This window comes from Nothobranchius furzeri, chromosome 9 (genome assembly GCF_043380555.1).
Source record: "Nothobranchius furzeri strain GRZ-AD chromosome 9, NfurGRZ-RIMD1, whole genome shotgun sequence".
Taxonomy (NCBI): Eukaryota; Metazoa; Chordata; class Actinopteri; order Cyprinodontiformes; family Nothobranchiidae; genus Nothobranchius; species Nothobranchius furzeri.
Genome location: NC_091749.1, coordinates 23,187,076 through 23,205,049, shown reverse-complemented (window position 1 = coordinate 23,205,049; position 17,974 = coordinate 23,187,076). Strand labels below are relative to the sequence as shown.

Genomic DNA, 17,974 nt, shown 5'->3' with positions numbered 1-17,974 from the left:
TTAATGTTGCAACATTTCATTTGATCATCTGAATGATACCATACAACTGAATGACCTGTTGAGTCCCTGCATATTCAGGTATTTACTACGGAAAACAAACAACAGCAGGCAGCAGCAGGACTCCCCATGTTATTTCTCGGGTCGCTGGCCCGCGGTCGTCGGGGCCGCTGCGGTCAGCTCTTAGCCGGGAAGCCCTCGTTTGGCTGCGTGGGCTGCTTCACCGTGGACCAGCTCCCAGCAGCCGCTGGTCGGGAGAAACGCTCTGGCTGCAGCTCCGATCAGACCCTACCAACACCTCGCCACAGACAGCACCGCATTAAAAGCCCACAATTACGACCCGCTCCCCAAAGTTACAGTTCTCAAGCACTGATGAACACATAAATAACCCACAACAGCTATGAAATGTCTGTTATTTACGGCAAAAAGGAGATATTTTTCAAGCCGACGTGCCAATGTTAACCGCAGTTGGCTTGGAAATGACCTGAGTGAAGTTGGCCCCCCCACCTTCTTCAAATTCAACAAAAGTGGTATCAAACCTTTGTGCTACATTTGTGCTGGTTTGTGCTGCAAAAATTTTCGTTTGTGCTACTATCATTTTAAAGATATTAATAAAAATGTCTAGAGGTCATCAGAGGTCAACCAGCCCCCCCACATTAATGGAATCAAACAAAACTGGTGTCAATCAACTGTTCTACATTTGTGCTGGTTTGTGCTGCTAAAATTATCATTTGTGCTGCTTCTGTCTTGAAGATATTAATGAAAATGTAAAGGTCAAAAGGTCAACCAGCCCCCCCACCTTCTTCAAATGCAACAAAAGTGGTATCAAACCATTGTGCTACGTTTGTGCTGGTTTGTGCTGCAAAAATTTTCGTTTGTGCTACTATCATTTTAAAGATATTAATAAAAATGTCTAGAGGTCATCAGAGGTCAACCAGCCCCCCCACATTAATTAAATCGAACAAAACTGGTGTCAATCAATTGTGCTACGTTTGTGCTGGTTTGTGCTGCTAAAATTGTCGTTTGTGCTGCTTCTGTCTTGAAGATATTAATGAAAATGTAAAGGTCAAAAGGTCAACCAGCCCCCCTCACCTTCTTCAAATCCAACAAAAGTGGTATCAAACCATTGTGCTACGTTTGTGCTGGTTTGTGCTGCAAAAATTTTCGTTTGTGCTACTATCGTTTTAAAGATATTAATAAAAATTTCTGGAGGTCATCAGAGGTCAACCAGCCCCCCCACATTAATGGAATCAAACAAAACTGGTGTCAATCAACTGTTCTACGTTTGTGCTGCTAAAATTGTCATTTGTGCTGCTATCATTTTAAAGATATTAATAAAAATTTCTAGAGGTCATCAGAGGTCAACCAGCCCCCCCACATTAATGGAATCAAACAAAACTGGTGTAAATCAATTGTGTTACGTTTGTGCTGGCTTGTGCTGCTAAAATTATCGTTTGTGCTGCTGTTGCTCATTAGCCTAGTGAACTAGACCAATTTTTGCTTTGCAAAGTTTGGTCTAGGCATGCTCCATTGGAACCTCAGCAGCTCCTACCAGGACTCTGTCTAGCCAATCACAGCTCTCTAGAGGGGTTTCAAACACAAAAAGAGCTGTGATTGGTCCATAATAGAGGGCCAATCATAGTGCTCTATCTGCTTAGTGAACAAATCACAGAGCTTTATCCGCTTTGTGGGCCAATCAGGGCACTCTCTATATGCCTGGTGGGTGGGATGATTCAACAGAGTGAAACAAGAGTATGTCACATTCATTGTCCAGTGGAATGCGGAGATCATTTGAAATACAACGGTAGAACCCGCCCCACAACCGAGAGCCGTCAATGGAGCATGGCCACTAAATAATACATTTATTTAATCTGGCTTGCCAGGCTAGTTGCTCATGGAATCTAGCTTAAAAATGCAGATAAGATAGCTAGCACATGTTTTCTTCAACTCTTGTTTTTTTCTCTCAGAAGTAGAATGTGTATGATAGCACCCCCTTGTGATCACAAACCAAACACAGGTCGCTACGTTTGTTTTTTTCTGGCAGAGTTGTACCAGTTTATCCTTAACAAGATCTAGTTCAAAATTCATTTGATAGTACAAAATTTAGTCAATGTTCCTTGCTCATCATCAAAATACTTGTAGATAAATCCATGCTCTGTTGAGATAAATCTGTGTCTGTGTCAATCCCACACGTGTTTAATAGACCACTCATTAAATAGCCCTTTGTGACCATGGCTACAGAAGTTTGACTCTTGCAAAAAAATATAGTTTGGCCCTTTCAGGTAACATTGACAGTTACATAAGATTCACAGTTCTGCAGGCTGTTTGGAGCCTTTGAGTTCAGATTTGCTGAATCACTGAGTGCGTTTACATGCAGCCAGTAACCCTTTTAAAACCCGAATATTCACAATAACCCGGTTCCGCAGGTCCTTGAAAACACAGCCAAAAACCCAGATATGCTCATAACCGGGGGTAACCCTTTTCTAACCCGAATGTTTGGTCGTGTAAACGCATACCGGGATATCCCCATCAAAGCATGTGTTCTGCACATGCTCTGTTCGCAAGGAATCTTGGTCTTTTGCGTAGCGAGACGTCTTGTATGCGCCAGAACACCGGAAGTAAACAACAAGTGGGGAGCAACATGGCGAGTCGCGGCACAGCACCACACTTTTGGAGTGACGAAGAAACTAAAGCACAAACGAACGCGGTCGCTATCTCTTCCGAACTGGGAAACATGTTGTTGTTTTCACGGATACCGGAACAAGAAGAACTGGAAAAGACGCATATTGCGTCTGGACGTAGTCCATACGTCCTGACGCTACCCCAACGTCCGCATTTAAATCGGGTTATGCAAGTTAGAGGTAACTCTTTCTATTGTGCCTTTGACACAGTTGATCACAATGTTCTTTTAGAAAGACTTGAACATGTTGTAGGGATCAAAGGAACAGCGTTAGGCTGGTTTAAATCCTACCTGTCTGACAGATTTCATTTTGTAAACGTACATGACAAATCGTCTTCATACTCCAGGGTTACTTGCGGAGTACCACAGGGTTCAGTGCTTGGACCAATTCTTTTTACTATATATATGCTCCCAATTGGTAAAATCATTAGACAGCATGGGATAAACTTCCACTGTTATGCTGATGGTACTCAGTTATATTTATCCATTAACCCTGATGAACCTAATCGGTTGGGTATATTACAGGCTTGTCTTGAGGACATAAAAAATTGGATGACTCTAAACTTTTTGCTTTTAAATCAAGACAAGACGGAAGTTCTCATCTTTGGACCAGAAATCCAGAAAAGGAAATTGCTTAGCCAATCGCCTGACCTTAATGGCATTACATTAATCTCCGCGAACAAAGCAAGGAACCTTGGTGTTATCTTTGACCAGGACATGTCATTCAAATCCCAGGTTACACAAGTTTGTAGGATTTCCTTTTTCCACCTTCGGAATATTGCTAAGATTAGAAGCATACTTTCCAGAAGTGATGCTGAAAAACTAGTTCATGCATTTATTACATCAAGACTGGATTACTGTAATTCATTACTCTCAGGAAGTCCACAGAATGTAGTTAAAAGTCTTCAGCTTGTCCAAAATGCTGCAGCTAGAGTTCTGATGAGAATTAAAAAGAGAGATCATATCTCTCCTATCTTAGCTTCCCTACATTGGCTACCTGTTCAATTCAGAATAGATTTTAAGATCCTTCTTCTCACATATAAAGCTCTTAATAATCAAGCTCCATCATACATCAGTGATCTGATTGTTCCATACGTTCCTAACCGAGCGCTTCGCTCTCAGACTGCAGGTCTACTGGTGATTCCAAGAATATCTAAACTTAGGATGGGAGGCAGATCTTTTAGTTATCAGGATTCTTTCCTGTGGAACCAGCTCCCAGCCTTAGTCCGTGAGGCAGACACTTTGTCTACATTTAAGAATAGGCTTAAAACATTTTTATTTGATAGGGCCTATGGTTAAAATCTGATGTTAGCCTAAATCTGGACAAGTGGGGGAGTAGAGGGAGGTGGAGTGTACAGTCGGTAAAGACGGCTCTCCCTTGCCCTGCCTCCAACATGCCTACATCTAAATAGGATAGATTATCCAGAGTTATCTCTGTAGTTATGCTGCTATAGGCTTAGACTGCTGGAGGATACACTGACCACTTCTCACACTCTACTTCTTTCTTCTACAGTTTGCTCTTTGTACTATTTTGTGCAATTTCAGCTGTTAACTTTATTTTCTCTGTAAGTGTTTTTCTCCCCAGAAGAAGCTAGAACGACGTTATGCTGAGCTGTGGTGGCCTCATGGAGGGGGCCATCGACTAGCACACTGCTGCTAACTACTTAAACATTCTCTCTCTCCTGATAATAACTTTTTGGTTTCCTTGACTTTTGATGTGCTAATACTAGTTTATCCGTTTAATTATAGATCCACTAGGATAAATATAATAAAGTTTATCTTTCACCAAATAGAATATTTACTAAGACAGCATAATATAACTGTAGACACATTACTTGTCCGTGTGTGTGTGTGTGTGTGTGTGTGTGTGTGTGTGTGTGTGTGTGTGTGTGTGTGTGTGTGTGTGTGTGTGTGTGTGTGTGTGTCTGCTCTGTCTTCTCGATCCCCAGTGAGTCGTGGAGGATGGCTGCTTATACTGAGCCAGGATTCTCTGGAGGTTTCTTCCTGTTAAAAAGGAGTTTTCCTCTCCACTGTCGCTGCATGCTTGCTTAGTATGAGGATTGCTGTATAGTCACTGACACTAGTCAGTGACTTGATGCAATTTGCTGGGTTCCTTATATAGGAAACATTATTTCTGATTGGCTTAATGAACTGTGAATTGGAATGTTTATTATGTGAAGTGCCTTGAGACGACTCTTGTCGTGATTTGGCGCGATATAAATAAACTTGAATTGAATTGAATTGAACTCTTTCTATTTATTGTAAACGGGCTTGTAAATGGGTTATTCTGATCAACTCAGAAACCTGAATACCGACCTTGACGTGATCATAACCCGGATATTGGCTGCATGTAAACGTAGTCACTGAAGTGCACTCCTGTGTATGTTAATTTTATACAACTTGCTCATGACAGCCCACATCCAAATGACAGCAATTTTGTTAATATTAGCATTTTACTTAAAAGCTACAGTTCACATATTATTAGGTTAATGTTTTAACAACTGTTAGCATTTTACCATATACCCTGCTGGTAGCACACTAGATGGAGTAAGGTAATGTTAAGAAACATGGTAGTCAGTGATCCACAACCAGATTATTGGCTCAAAATACCGTATCTAGTTATAAACTGATACGCACCTACTGGCATGCCCCTTTACATTTCTTCATCAATGTTAATTAATGTTATTATTACGGCAGCACAGTGGTTAGCACTGTTACAGGGTCTTTCTGTGTGGAGTTTTCATGTTCTCCCCGTGTTTGTGTGGGTTCTCTCCAAAGACATGCAGCTTGTGGGGATAGGTTAATTGGTTAATCCAAATTGCCCATAGCTGCGAGTGTAAATGGATGTCTGTCCCTTGTGTTGGCCCTGTGACAGACTGGCAAACCTGTCCAGGATGTACCCTGCCTCTTGCCCTATGACAGCTCGGATAGGTTCCAGCGCCCACACGCGACCCTTAGAAGGATAAGTGGAAGCGAATAGATGGATGGATGGAATTTTATTAATATCTTTAAGATTAAACATTAAAGAAAGGGGCTGGTTGAGCTCTAGAAACTTTTGGTTTCCAAATGAAAGCAGCAGAAACGAAAATTTTTGCAGCACAAACCAGCACAAACGTAGCACAATGGTTTGATACCACTTTTGTTGGATTTGAAGAAGGTGGGGGGGCTGGTTGACCTTTTGACCTTTACATTTTCATTAATATCTTCAAGAAAGAAGCAGCACAAACGACAATTTTAGCAGCACAAACCAGCACAAACGTAGAACAGTTGATTGACACCAGTTTTGTTTGATTCCATTTATGTGGGGGGGCTGGTTGACCTCTGATGACCTACAGAAAGTTTTATTAATATCTTGAAAACGATAGTAGCACAAACAAAAATTTTTGCAGCACAAACCAGCACAAATGTAGCACAATGGTTTGATACCACTTTTGTTGTATTTGAAGAAGGTGGGGGGGGCCAACTTCACTCAGATTTGGAAATGTGCTGATTTTATTATTTTTGTCAATTAAAATCCCCCTTGTTTGCTCTTACGTTTTAAGAAAACGTAATATTAATTAAAGCACGCTTTAGTGATCAGCATGTAAAGCAAAGAAGAAATGTGAACATTTCAACCCATTTCGAACCAACCAGTAATATGATTTCTTAACACGGTGCAGTGGCAGCATTTAAAAACCAAAATATAGTTTTTACTCTCCAAAAAAAGGAGAAGACAGTCACGGTGCAGCAACCCATTTTAGTCCATTAATCTCCACAATAAATATCCAGACAGATAATTTCTACGGCCTCGCTGTAAACTCCAATGTCACCCAGGACCAGTCTTAAAGAGACAACGCGCTTAAAGGGAAAGTGTGTAGATTTCTGGCAATGGGGGGTAGTAAATACCAAAGTCACTGCAAACAAGCTGTATTTTTTGTTCAAGTGAGGACCTTACTAACTAATGCTCATAAAGCCAACAAAACCCTCTGGACTCTAGCTGTAACTCTCAAATTAGGATATGAGATTAATGACTCTGGTTCACGCTCCAATACATTAATTGTTTGAGAAATGCATCTTTTTATGTTGAGTGCCATCCGCCAAATAACACACAAGAAAAGGAAGAAGAAGAGTGTTGATGCACAGTTTTCAAAGGAGTCAAAAACCACCAACAAAACCATAAATACAGCTAAATAAACATAGAATCCAACATGGCGTCCTCCAGAGAGTCGGACCCTCGCCTGTGTATTTTATTACTATGAACGGTACATGAACTGATTAGGAACACAATGTCATAGGGTCAAAGGTCAAGGTTGTGTGAGGTCATATATATATCAAAAATTGCCTGAATGGGTTGAATGATTTTGACCAAATCAGAGGTGATAGCTCCCTATCAAAGGTAGATAAACTGATCAGGTCACAACCTCATAGGGTCAAAGGTAAAGGTCGTGTGAGGCCGTATATATGAAAAATTGGATTTTGTGTGCAATATCTTCTGAACAGGTTGAAATACTTTGACCAAATCGCAGGTGACAACTCCCTATCTAAGGTAAATAAACTCATGAGGTACAAAACCTCATAGGATCAAAGGTCAAGGTTGTGTGAGGCCGTATATATGAAAATTTGGCTTTTGTGTGCAATATCTCCTGAGCGGGTTGAAGGATTTTGACAAAATCAGAGGTCATAACTCCCTATCAAAGGTAAATAAACTTGTCACATACACAAGCTCATAGGGTCAGAGGTCAGTGTCATGAGAGGTAATATATATGACCAGTCAGGCATATCCCGCGACGCTCTGCGTCGATTTGCGGGGCTTTCTTGTTTCTACAGAGTTTATGTAGGGTGCTGCTGGTTTGGGGTGTTATGTCAGCAGGCAGAGTTTAGGAGTCTGACAGCTGTGGGGAAGAAACTGTTTCGGGACCTGGTAGTCTTAGTCCATAGGCTCCTGTAGCGCTTCCCAGAGGGCAGGAGGGTGAAGAGTCCATTCGATGGGTGACTGGAGTCTGATGGTTTTCCCTGCACTTTTCAGACACCAAGAAAAGAGGAGAGTAACTTTATTTTGTTTGTGTGATTTTATTTTGTTGTGTGACTACTGGTTGCAGTTCCCTGTTCAATTGATTGCTGTTCCCTGTTAAATTAAAAAAAGAAAAAAAGTCTAAAGTTTTGTTTTGACTGGAGAGAACTAAAAAAGGTTACACTGTCTTCTGGTACTAGCTCAAAATAACAAGTGGTGCTCGCTGCAGAATCACAAAGGCGGAGCTGCACCAGAAGGTGGAGCTGCACCAGAGTCAGCCCCGCCCATTCCAGAATCAGCCCCGCCCATTCCATCAGAGTCAGTCTAATTCCTTCCAGTTGTCAGACTTGATAGCATTCTGGAACCAAAGAGGGTGTTGTAGCTAAAAAATGCGAGATTGAGGACGGAGTTGAGAAGTTAATTGAACAGTTTTTGTAAAGGTTCCATATAATTAAAAATCTAACTTTTGGAACTTTTAAACATGTTATATTGTCATTTCCTCATAAGAAACACGCCAAAGCCATTTTTAGCCTCATTCATGCATTTTCCTCCCATCTCAGCTTCAATTTGGTCTCCTCCCCTGAAGCGGGTCTGGTCTTGGTTCTCAAATCTGGATATTCTGTGAATTTTCTGACAAATTATTTCTGAAATGACTTCTACTGAGACACTGCCAATAAACCATACATCCCATCTCAGAGACACACTGGGCAGCACAATTACATGTAACGCCACATGATTTATAACAGATGTGGTGGTGTAGTGGTTATGGAGTCAGGTTGACATGCTGTTTCGCCTCCCAGTAGTGTAAGTTTTAGGTAGTTTACAACCTCTTTTCTTCATTTCTAGCTACACTTGCCAGTACTATGTTTACAACAATTTACTGGTATACCGTTTAACATATGTTTATTTATTTATTTATTTATTCGTTTATTTAGCCAGTGTGAGTCCATTTGTGAGCAGAGTTTCAACTAAAATGCTGTTTAGGAACGACCAAATTCAAAGAACTTTTAGCGACATAAATATTTTGCTGAAAAGAAACATTACAACTAAAATATAAACAAATTGAATGTGGCTAAATAGACTGCTGATGACCCCACCGAGAATCGAACCAGCATCAGCTGAGGGGAAAGCAAAAACCAACTCAGACGATTTTACCACTAGACTACCAGAGGCCGTTCAATAGACTGAAGTGCTGTTGTACAGCACTTTTATTAGACCAGCTGTAGGCAGATATTCGTTAAAAGAAACCTTTTCATTTTGAGATATATTCAGTCTTTGTCATGTAGCAAGTTATATTTATCTTGTTTAATTGGAGCATAGAACATAGCATTAACGACTGTAAACTAGTAACAGCCGTAATTCATGTGGGTCAGGTCAGTTTGCGATAAAGTTGAAAACAAAAACGGAAGTCAGTGGGCTAGGCTGAGTTTGCGTGAATGGGCGGCGTGCAGCTCCGCCTTTGTGGTTCTGCAGCGAGCACCCTCTCCAAAATGACTACAGTTTTTTCCCTCAGTGTCATTTGATCTATTTCTTGGGAAGATGGATGGATGGATGAATATATATTAATAATTATTTTTAATATAGCCTTTTTCAATACCAAACTTTCAATACCAAACAAAAATGAACTACAATAAAATAGATAACTGGCACACTAAATTCCAATTTTCCTCTATGGGACTTGAACTCGCCAACTGATCTCCCTTACACAACACCAAACGAGGTGCTTTACTTGATTTGGGAGGGGGGAATAAAAGCAGTAAAACAATAAAACTTTGAACATTACAACACAAAGATAAAATAAATAATGTTACAGCAATTGCGGAATGCCATCTGCGGGATTCGAACCCGCCGCAACGACCAACCAGTAGGTGTCAAACCATGACTAATGAGTGCAAGCCTTGGTGCTCAGGGGCACCCATCAGTATGTGATTGCGAGGCCACAGCACATACGTTTTAGACTGGGTGGGATTCTTATACCCAACAGGAGTCTTCTGCCCGCCTTCTCATTAGAATATGCATAATTTGTGTTTCAGGCACTAGTTAACTAGTGAGCTGCTGCACTGCCACACATGTAAACTGGTGAAATTTCAATTGTTCCACTAGTTAACTAGTGGACAAAAATGGTCAGCTTGTATGTGTTTTTAGATGTAACTAGTTAACTAGTGAGCAAATCCGCACCTCACTAGTTAACTAGTGAGGTGCAGATATGCTCACTAGTTAACTAGTGAGGTACTAGTGAGGTGCAGATATGCTCACTAGTTAACTAGTGAGCATATCTGCACCTCACTAGTTAACTAGTGAGCAAATCTGCGCCTCACTAGTTAACTAGTGAGCAAATCCACACCCTACTAGTTAACTAGTTGGCGTTTTCGGGCCCACTAGTTAACTAGTGAGCATATCTGCACTTTACAAGTTAACTAGTGATGCTTTTTTGCACCTTACTAGTTAACTAGTGGGCGCTTAAGGGCGCACTAGTTAACTAGTGAGCAAATCTGCACCTCACTAGTTAACTAGTGAGCATATCCGCACCTTACTAGTTAACTTGTGGGCGTTTTGGGGCCCACTAGTGAACTAGTGACACTTATTTTGCACCTCACTAGTTAACTAGTGGACATTTGTACCCTCACTAGTTAACTAGTGAGCAGTTCCGCCTTCACAAGTTTACATGTAAGTGTCACACTGAAGCCACTAGTTCACTAGCTGAGGTTCCTCTGGCCAGCATGTTAACTTGTGTGCCGCATGCAAATGTTTGGGGTGGGATTTTGCAAAATTCCGCACTGTGATTGGTTGTCATATTTTATTTTAACATAGTGAGCTAATAGAAAGCCTCAATTTGAGAAATTGTCCGCCTCCTAATTAGAATTCTGTGCAACTAGCTAGCTAGTGTGAATGTAGGCTTGAACTAGTTCACTAGTATACATTTATGTCCTCACTAGTTAACTAGTTTGGACAATGGATGCATCAACTAGGTAACTAGTGAGCCTGCTACAATCAACTAGCTAGCTAGTGAGCCATTAATGGTTCACTAGTTAACTAGTGGCACTGACCTACTCCAACTAGTTAACTAGTTAGGAGTTTTGCCTTCACTAGTGAACATGTGGACACTTTGAACTGTCACTAGTTAACTAGTGAGACACAAAAACCTTCAACTAGCTGACTGGTATGCATTTTAGCCCTTACTAGTTAACTAGTGAGCCATTTTTGTGTCACCTAGTTAACTAGGAAGCCAAAATGTGTTCACTTGTCAACTAGTGGGCATTTCTGCTGTCACTAGTTAACTGGTGTGCACATTTTGGCCATCACTAGTTAACTAGTGAGACACAAAAACCTTCAACTAGCTGACTGGTATGCATTTTGGCCTTTACTAGTTAACTAGTGAGCCATTTTTGTGTCACCTAGTTAACCAGTGAAGCCAAAATGTGTTCACTAGTTAACTAGTGAACATTTTCGTCTCCCACTAGTTAACTGGTGGGCTCATTTTGACCTTGACTAGTTAACTAGTGAGACACAAATACCTTCAACTAGCTGACTGGTATGCATTTTGGCCTTTACTAGTTAACTAATGAGCCATTTTTGTGTCAACTAGTTAACTAGTGAAGGTCAAAATGTGTTCACTAGTTAACTAGCGTGTACAGTTTGACCCTCACTAGTTAACTAGTTGACCTGTTGACAAGATATCAGAATTAATGCTCAAGCGGCTGGCCAAATTGGGCAAAGTTAACAAGTGGGATTTTTACATTCAGTAGTCAGCTAGTACGAGTTTTTGTACCTTACTAGTTGACTAGTAAAAACTAAATGTGTTTTAACTAGTTAACTAGTGGACATTGATTTGTCCACTAGTTAACTAGTGAACACACTGAGCAATACTAGTTAACTAGTAAGATATTAAACATTTTAACTAGTTAACTAGAGAGAATTTAGGCCTTACTAGTTAACTAGTTGACATTTAGGCGGTCACTATTTAACTAGTTGACACAAACATGGCTAACTAGTTAACTAGTGGACAGAAATGGTTTACATGTTCATGACAATTCTGGCTGATATCCTGATATCAGAATAAATGCTCATTTGGCTTGCCACAGTAACAAGCTGCCGCTGAGGGGAGGGAGACCATACCGACAGTCGGAACCCAGCTCCACCAACATGTCATATTTCAACTCATTTTCAAAAATGCAGCATCATGTTAAATGCACTGGGTTTACCCTATTACATTTAAATTTCATGGTTAAACAGTACATGTTAAAATCTAAGCTCAGCTCGGCAGTGACCTAAAATACATAAATATAATTTTACTTACCAAAAAAAAAATTAAGTGGAGACTCCTTGGACGCTCTATTAGTGCAATTAATGCCACAGCAAGTCATTTTGTCCAACAATTGTACAAATAATATCCAAAAAAAGAACGTACAAACGGCACAACTAATGGTCTAAGTTGAGAGACTGAAAATGGCGGAACAGTTTCCAGGCCAGACCGAGGCTCAGGCTGAGGCCTTTCCACAGAGCTAGCTCTGTGGTCATGTGGGTCTGATGCTCATTAATTATTCAGAATTTTAGGCTTTTCATACATTTAAACAAAAGAGTGAGAAACATTTCACCCCCTCAGAGTTGTCATGAGTGTAAACTAGATCTATTAAACCTAAAACATGTTTTGGAACTAGGCTGTAAACATGTTTATTTCTGCTGTGAAATTGGTATTTTTAACATGGGAGTCAATGAGGATTTGCTCGCTTCTGACCCCAGCCCCCAGCAGATGAGGGTGGAACTGCAATTTTTGTTACTTCCTGTTTTGCTTCATTTCCAGACCCGAATTATGGGGGCTTGGTTTTACATGACAAATGGTCAACAGATGGAAAAATAAGAGAAGATTAACTTTGTAACATCTGGATAGTAAAGTGTTGAGTTGGGATGAATACCTTTTTTGTTGGCATCTTGAGCTTCATGAACTCAGCCTCTCGACACAGAACACCCCAAGGTGCATGGACTTTTACAAAGCCAACTCCAGGGATTTTACTCTGAAACAGACAGGTGACTTATCAGATGGGAAGCAGTGACATGGGGCGGTGTGTAGACCACAGAAGAGCTTTACACCTCAGTCTGGAGGAAAATCTCTGCTCACACTCACCTCCTGCTGTCTATGGCAGTGTGTCTGCAGTCTGTAACGTTACATAAGGGACCCCCCCCCCCCCCCCCCCCAAACCACCACCACCCCACCACCACTGGCTCTGGATAAATAAACAAAGCTCTCACACATTAAACAGAATCTTCTCAATGGTTCTTTTGAACCAGAGAACCCAATTCTCTTCATTTAATTAATAACTCAGCTTGTATCCTGTTAATAGTTAACTGGAGGAATGTTGATATGAATGTTTTGAAGCCACAGCCTTTAGATGTTTGGGAAGAGTGTTTTCTTTTGAGCAGCTATTAGATGTTTGAGGAGGATGTTAGATAAGCCTGCTGCTGATGGTGACCTTCACACAGATAGACAGCATCTCCCTGCTTTCTGGAAACTGGACTCCTTCATGCTACAGAGGCCTCTACTTCAGGCCCAGTCTGGAGGCATGCATCCTGAAGTCTGCAGAACTTCCTAAAATCTATTCCTAGAATGCAGTTTTAAACAACAGCAGCTCAGGTCATAGTGTTGCTCATGCAATAAGTTACTTTACAGCATGTGTCTTTTGCAGGGATGAATGATGAGGCTTCGGAAATAAACAAATCAGATGGTGGATGCTGACAGAGCAGTGATTCCCACCCAGAGGCACACGTACCCCTAGTGGTCCATGAGCACATTACAGGGTGAACAATCCATATTTCATTACCAAGGTGATGAAAACACTTGCCCTGCATAATGGTCACTACAATGGACAGCTACTCAAAATTATTATTTTCTTTTTTGCTATTAAGCACAGCTGCCGACAACTTCATTGCATTTGAGCACCCCCATTGTAATCTAGAAGTCAAGCCAACATATTTCATGTTCAGGGCACACGCTGTCCACTGTGGTAGGCATGTAGTAAATTATTTGTAAATTAAATATTACAAAAAATAAAATTTGTTTAAGTCATACCTTAAAATGAATGAAAAAATGGTTTAAAAAATCATGGTTGAAGATTTCATAAATCATGCGTGAAAGGGTTAAATAAGATTAGTGGAACTAGACTTACCATACCATATCAACTTTATTTATAAAGCACATTTAAAAATGGCATGGCAGCCGACCAAAGTGCTGTACAGAATAAAAAGTAAAAACACAATATAAAACAATACACAGTCAACAATAAAATGCACAACAAGGCAGATAATCACAGTCAATAAAAAGACACATAATAAAATAATAAAAGTCAGTGATTTAAAAATGCCTGGTCGTAAAAGTGAGCCTTCAGCAGCGACTTGAACCGGAGGAGGGATGGTGCCAGCCTCACTGAAAGAGGAAGAGCATTCCAGAGTGTCGGAGCAGCATAGACAAAAGCACGCTGCCCCCACGTTTTGTATTTCATTGATGGAACACGAAGCAGCAGGCAATCAGCAGGCCTCAACGCCCGGTTTGGCACATAACGAGTGACAAGATCCAACAGGTAATCCGGAGCCAGACCGTTCAGGGCCTTAAAAACAAAAGTCAGGATTTTAAACTTGACTCTAAAGTTTACGGGTAGCCAGTAGAGCTGTGCCAGTACAGGTGTGATATGGTGTCTTCTAGGGGTGTTTGTTAAAAACCTGGCTGCCACGTTCTGTACGACCTGAAGCCTGTTAAGAGCGGAGGCAGGTAAGCCAATTAAAACGGAATTTGCATAATCCAGTCGGGAGGTGATAAAAGCATGAATTACAGATTCCAGGTGTGCTCGTTTCAGGATCGGTTTTAAGCGGACTAGTCTGCGCAGCTGATAAAACACGATCTGACCACTGCGTTAATCTGAGGACCCATGGAAAAGTGTGTATCCCAGTTTCACCCCCAGGTTGGTAACACACTGCTCGAGGTCAAAAGGGAGAGTGGCCAAATCAGAAGATACGTGTGTGATTTTGTTAGGGGTCATCAGGAGTGCCTCAGACTTAGAATCATTTAGCTTAAGGAAATTGTTGGCAAGCCAAACCCTCACTTCAGCCAAACATTGATCCAGAAGAGAGAGGGAGCCTGGTTTGTTCAAAGCCAGGTAGATCTGGCAATCATCTGCATAAATATGATAGCCCAGGCCATATTTCCTCAGGATGAAACCCAGGGGTAGGATGTAAATTGAAAACAGGAGAGGCCCAAGCACAGAACCCTGCGGCACTCCACATGGAAGTGGAAGGAATGTAGAGGAACATTTACCCAACTGAACCTTGAAAACTCTGTTTGACAGATATGAGCAGAACCACTGAAGTGCGGTCCCCCTAAGCCCTACCCATGACTCAAGTCTATCCAGCAAAATATCGTGGTCAACGGAATCAAATGCTGCAGAAAGATCTAACAGTAAGATCAAAACAGGCGACCCAGAGTCAGAAGCCACCAGGATATCATTGGTCACGCGAAGAAGGGCTGATTCGGTACTGTGAAGTGGCCTAAACCCAGACTGGAACACATCAACTACAGAAAAGCTATTCATGTCTGCTGTAATCTGTGAATAGACAATCTTTTCAAGGACCTTAGACAAAAACGGTAATTTGGAGATTGGCCAAAAGTTTGCAAGGTTTGAGCCGTCTAAACCAGGTTTTTTTTTAAATTGGTTGCACAACCGCCTTTTTAAAAGAAGTAGGAAACACCCCAGTGGCCAAGCTAGAGTTAAAAATGTCTAAAATTGTGGGGCCCAAAATAGGGATGATCTCACCCACCATCCTCGGGGGGAGAGGGTCCTCAGGAGAACCTGCTGGTTTCATATTTCCAATCAGATCTGACAATTCACTAAGAGATATGGGAGTAAAGTTACAGAATGAGGGAGGTGCTGGTGGTACATCAGGACAACCAGATCCTGGTTGCACAAGACTATCCCTAATGTCCCGGAATTTGTGAAGAAAGAAGGTCTGGAGCTCAGCACACAATGACACAGAGGGATCAACACTACCAGGTTCAGTTATTGACAAGATGGAATTCCCAGTGCTATAAAGTTTATGCTGATCACCCTGATGCTGAGAAATTATGCATGCAAAGTATTTGTTCCTGGCTGATCTAACACTTCTCTGGTACAGGTCAAGATCTTAGCCTTTTGCCTCAAGGGCAAACGTGCACAGTGGAGCCAACATCCTTGACTACCTTTTCCAATTTAGCCCCAGTTCATCTTCATGACATTGAAAAACTGATCAAATCTGTAAAACCAACTGGCTCTCCAGATGACTCTGCCACCGATGTTGGTACGTGAACTTGTTACTGTCCTTGGTCCTGCCACTCTAAACATCGTGAACACTAGACTTGTTTCTGGTATTTTTTCTATGGATCTTAAAAAGCAGTTGTTCAGCCCATTTTAAAGAAACCTGATTTGGACCATTCAGACAACTTTAACAACTTGCATCCAATTTTGAAAGATCCATTCCAGTCAAAAGTCCTGTAGAAAGCTGTTCTTTCACAGATTATGAACCATATAAAGGACAATGCACTGTTGGATATGTTTCAATCTGCATTCAGACCACAACACAGCACCAAGACCGCTTTGATTTGTGTGCTGAATGACATTTTGGTAGCATCCAACTCAGGGTCACATGTTCTGCAGCTGTTGTTAGATCTCTCAGCAGCTTTTGATACAGTTGAATACCAAATCCTGCTAGATCGTCTAAAATGCTGGGTCGGTCTTTTGGATCCTGCCCTGGGTTGGGTCCGTTTCTATCTGGCAAATAGGTATTTTTGTGCGTCTTCCGTTGACCTGGGGGGTTGCTGCAGGGTTTCATCCGGAACTGCGCTGCTCTGGGTGGCTGCATGTTTGAGTAGCTCTGTTGACTATATGTACAGTTGTGGTCAGAAGTTTACATACACTTGTAAAAAATATAATATAATGGCTCTACTGAGTGTCCCGTTATTTCTAAAACTCTGATTTTTCTCTGATAGAGTGATTGGAACAGATACTTCTTTGTCACAAAAAACATTCATGAAGTTTGGTTCTTTAATGTCTTTATTATGGGTTAACAGAGAAAAGTGATCACATTTGCTGGGTCACAAATATACATACAGCAGTGCTAATATTTGGTTACATGTCCCTTAGCCATTTTCACTTCAATTAAGCACTTTTGGTAGCCATCCACAAGCTTCTGGCAAGCTTCTGGTTGAATCTTTGACCACTCCTCTTGACAGAATTGGTGAAGTTCAGTTAAATTTGATGGCTTTCTGACATGGACTTGTTTCTTCAGCACTGTCCACATGTTTTCAATGGGGTTTAATCAAGACTTTGGGAAGGCCATTCTAAAACCCTTATTCTAGCCTGATTTAGCCATTCCTTTACCACTTTTGATGTGTGTTTGGGGTCATTGTCCTGTTGGAACACCCAACTGCACCCAAGACCCAACCTTCGTCCTGATGATTTGAGGTTATGTTGAAGAATGTGAAGGTAATCCTCCTTCTTCATTATCCCATTTACTCTCTGTAAAGCACCACTTCCATTGGCAGCAAAACAGCCCCACAGCATAATATTCCCACCACCATGCTTGACTGTAGGCATGGTGTTCTTGGGGTTAAAGGCCTCACCTTTTCTCCTCCAAACATATTGCTGGGCATTGTGGCCAAAAAGCTCAATTTTTGGTTCGTCTGACCACAGAACTTTCCTCCAGAAGGTCTTATCTTTGTTCATGTGATCAGCAGCAAACTTCAGTCGAGCCTTAAGGAGCCGCTTTTGGAGCAAGGGCTTCCTTCTTGCACGGCAGCCTCCATGGAGATGCAAAACACGTTTGACTGTGGACAATGACACCTGTGTTCCAGCAGCTTCTAATTCTTGGCAGATCTGCTTTTTGGTGATTCTTGGTTCACTCTTTACCCTCCTGACCAATTTTCTCTCAGCAGCAGGTGATAGCTTGCATTTTCTTCCTGATGTAAGGTTATGAAGTTCATGGTTGTCAACTCCATACAGCTGGCCCCTGGGCACAATAACACCGTGTAGAAAAACCAAGGTCGGGTGTTCCTCAGACTGTTTACATTCCATCAGAAGAGTCCGAAGGAGAAGAAGAAGCTTTACTTAATCAAAGTACTTTATTTGTGATTAAAATTATTAAGCAAAACAGATGTTGATCAACAATAATCAAGTGAATGATCTGTGAAATAAATATGTCATGAATTATGTTTAATGAAACCAGGACTACGGTGCAGACATACTGATCCTCATCTCCATAGAAACGCATGACACATTGTTCCAACCAAT

General features: G+C 41.3%; 1 protein-coding gene across 5 annotated transcripts in view; it reads right to left on the bottom strand.

Moving 5' to 3' along the window:
* Window positions 1–17,974, bottom strand: part of ano1a (anoctamin 1, calcium activated chloride channel a) — a 287,143-nt gene that overhangs the window by 169,664 nt on the left and 99,505 nt on the right. For all 5 annotated transcript variants that reach the window (XM_070554713.1, XM_070554715.1, XM_070554711.1 and 2 more), the window contains exon 4: window positions 12,581–12,679. In XM_070554713.1, coding sequence (XP_070410814.1) covers window positions 12,581–12,679 — 99 coding nt within the window. The remainder of the gene's footprint in view (window positions 1–12,580; window positions 12,680–17,974) is intronic.